The following is a 3,418-nucleotide window of genomic DNA, read 5'->3' as shown; positions in this document are numbered from 1 at the left end:
CGTTTGAATGAGGTGATTTCGGTGGTTAACACCATTGCACCACCTTAAACTCATCGTTTGTGATTAGGAGGGTTGATTTTCTAGCTTACACTCTTAGATGTTCATATTTCGGATATTATACGTTAAGTAACTAATGTAATAGTTGTTTATATGTATGAATGGAACTAACGGGTAGGTTAGATACCCAAATTTTGTAATATTGAAAAGCCTATCTTAATCGATAATTTTTATATTATGATTGCTTGAGTTAGTTTTCATATTATGAACAATTATGTATATATGTTACTTATAATATCTCAAATATTTGAATTATCTTTCTTTGTTAGAAAAATGCCTCCGAAGAGAAATCTAAACACGGGAATGAGTGCTGCTCAGATTGAGGAGATGGTAACTCAAAGAGTAGCTGAAGCAGTTGCTAACACTGAAGCAGGACGTGCAGCAAATGCTGCGAACGAAAGGAGACCCGAAGTGGCAAACGTTCAGCAGCGATGCAATTACAAGGCATTTATGGGTTGCAAGCCCCAGAGTTTTTCAGGAACGAAAGGACCCGTAGGGTTAATAAGATGGCTTGAAAAACTAGAATCAGTATTCAAAATCAGTGAGTGCACAGGCAATGATCGAGTGAAGTTTGCATCATGTACTCTTTTGGATGGAGACTTAACCTGGTGGAATTCTTTTGCCAAATCTGTGGGTATTGATGTTGCATATAATACACCATGGGAAGAATTCAAGAAGTTGATGATCAATGAGTATTGCCCGAGGAATGAGATTCAAAGGCTAGAAACTGAGTTATGGAACTTAAAGTTACAGGGAATGGATATCTCAGGATATACTAATCGATTTCTTGAGTTAGCTTTAATGTGCCCAACCATGGTTACTCCCGAATATAAGAGAGTTGAGAGATATATTTGGGGTCTGTCAGAAAACATTTAAGGAAATGTTATGTCGTCCAAACCTGAAACGATCCAGAGTGCTATTCGTATGGCCATGATTTGATGGCGTAAGTAGTGCGACGTCAACCAATCAATGCTAAGACGGATGTGAAGGCTACGACTGAGAAGCGTAAGTAGGATGGAAACCAAGAAGGTAATTCCAAGAAGCAAGGAACTACCAAGGTTGAGAGTTTAAACAATAAGTATGCAGGAAAGAAACCCTACTGCAGCAGGTGCACGAAACATCATTTCGGTGTTTGTACTGTAATTTATGATCGATGCAAGAAGCAAGTGCATCTCCCAAAAGGTTGTAGAGTTCGTTTATCAGGGAATGATAAGAACGATAAGAATAATCAGAATGTTTGCTTTGGATGTGGTCAAGCAGGGTATTTCAAGAAAGAATGTCCTAAGGCTAAGAAGGGTGAAGCGGCTAAGGGCCGAGCATTTTAGATTACCAAGAAGGAAGCTCGTGAAGACCCAGAGTTAGTCACGGGCACGTTCCTCCTAGATAATCATTTAGCATCTATTTTATTCGATACTGGCGCAGATAAAAGTTTTATAAGATTATTCGAGGTTGTGCCTTAAATTTGTCAAACAATCTGTTCGAGGTTGATTTAATGCTCGTTGAGTTAGGAAGTTTCGATGTTGTTATTGGTATGGACTAGTTATCTAAGAACCGTGCGGACATTAATTATGTGGAAAAGTCTATCTGTAGCCTCGTGAGAATGGTGAGAACTCAGTCATCCAAGGAGATAAGAGTAAGGTAAACCTTAATATTATTTCCTGTATAAGAGCTCGAAGATATTTAAAGAAGGGATACCCTTCCATTCTCGCACACGTGAAAGAACTCAAAACCAAAGAAGTTGGATTAGATGATGTTCCAGTTGTTAGTAAGTTTCCTCAAGTATTCCCAGAAGATTGCCAGGATTACCTCTACATAGACAAGTTGAATTCCAGATTGATTTAGTTCCCGGAGCCGCACCAGTTGCCAAATTATATTAGCCTTATCGATTAGCTCTTTCAGAATTACAGGAACTATCAAATCAACTCCAAGAATTATTAGATAAAGGTTTCATTCGACCTAGTATTTCTCCGTGGGGTGCTCCAATCTTGTTTGTCAAGAAAAAGGACGGATCTTTCAGAATGTGCATTGACTATCAAGAGCTGAATAAGCTTACAGTCAAGAATTATTACCCATTACCAAGGATAGATGATCTATTTGACCAATTGCAATGGTCAAGTGTTTATTCTAAGATCGACCTCAGATCAGGGTACCATCAATTAAGAGCCAAAGAGGACGATGTATCTAAGACAGCGTTCATAACACGCTATGGCCATTATGAATTTTTGGTAATGCCGTTTGGTTTAACCAACGCCCCTGCAGTATTTATGGATCTGATGAATAGAGTATGCAAGCCGTATCTAGATAAATTCATCATAGTATTTATCGATGATATTTTAATCTACTCCAAGAATAAAGAAGAGCACGAGCAACATTTGAGAATAGTTTTGCAACTTTTGGAAAAAGAACAGTTATATGCTAAATTTTCAAAGTGTGGTTTTTGGCTCGATTCAGTCCAATTTTTGGGTCATGTGGTTAATAAAGAAGGTATCCATGTTGATCCTACCAAGATTTAGGCTATTAAGAATTGGGAAGTGCCTAAGAACCCGTCTCAAATTCGTCAATTTCTAGGACTTGATGGATATTATAGAAGATTTATTCAGAATTTCTCCAATATAGCAAGACCGTTACCTGTATTAACACACAAAGATAAGAAATTCGAATGGTCCTCAGCACAGGAATCTGCTTTTCAAATGTTGAAACAGAAGTTGACAACCGCACCTATACTATCACTACCAGAAGGAAATGAAGATTTTCTGGTTTATTGTGATGCATCTAGACAAGGCTTAGGATGTGTTTTAATGCAACGACAGAAGGTCATTGCGTATGCATATCGTTAACTGAAGAACCATGAGCAGAATTATACAACTCATGATTTAGAGTTAGGAGCCATTGTGTTTGCATTAAAAATATGGAGACATTATTTATATGGGACCAAGTGTACCATATATACAGATCATAAAAGTCTGCAACATATTTTCAATCAGAAACAGTTAAACATGCTACAAAGACGTTGGGTGGAGCTTATAAATAATTACGATTGTGATATTCGATATCATCCGGGGAAAGCGAACAGTGTAGCTGATGCATTGAGTCGCAAAGAAAGGGTTAAACCTCTAAGAGTTAGGTAATTGAATATGACTATTCAGACAAACCTTGTGTCTCGTATTCAAAATGCACAAATGGAAGCTATGAAGGAAGAGAACGTGAAGAAGGAAGGAATTAGTGAGAAGGATAAGAACTTTGAAGTTAAGAGTGATGGAACCCGATATTTTGCAAACAGAATTTGGATTCCGAAGTTTGGTGGATTGAGAGAGCTTGTGATGGATGAAGCACACAAGACGAGATATTCAATTCGTCCATG

At 37.9% G+C, this 3,418-nt stretch overlaps 1 protein-coding gene across 1 annotated transcript; it reads left to right on the top strand.

Moving 5' to 3' along the window:
• The first annotated feature begins 330 nt into the window (after positions 1 to 330).
• Positions 331 to 933, top strand: LOC139840416 (uncharacterized). Its single transcript, XM_071830684.1, has one exon. The coding sequence runs from the start codon at positions 331 to 333 to the stop codon at positions 931 to 933; it is 603 nt and encodes a 200-aa protein (XP_071686785.1).
• The last annotated feature ends 2,485 nt before the right edge of the window (positions 934 to 3,418 follow it).

The sequence above is a fragment of the Rutidosis leptorrhynchoides genome, chromosome 4 (assembly GCF_046630445.1).
Source record: "Rutidosis leptorrhynchoides isolate AG116_Rl617_1_P2 chromosome 4, CSIRO_AGI_Rlap_v1, whole genome shotgun sequence".
In the NCBI taxonomy this organism is placed as follows: domain Eukaryota; kingdom Viridiplantae; phylum Streptophyta; class Magnoliopsida; order Asterales; family Asteraceae; genus Rutidosis; species Rutidosis leptorrhynchoides.
Note: the sequence above shows the minus strand (reverse complement) of the source record. Positions and strands in the feature narration are given on the sequence as shown.

Excerpts from the sequence above, each read along its gene's own strand:
- LOC139840416 (XM_071830684.1), top strand. The coding sequence starts at position 331 with ATGCCTCCGAAGAGAAATCTAAACACGGGAATGAGTGCTGCTCAGATT.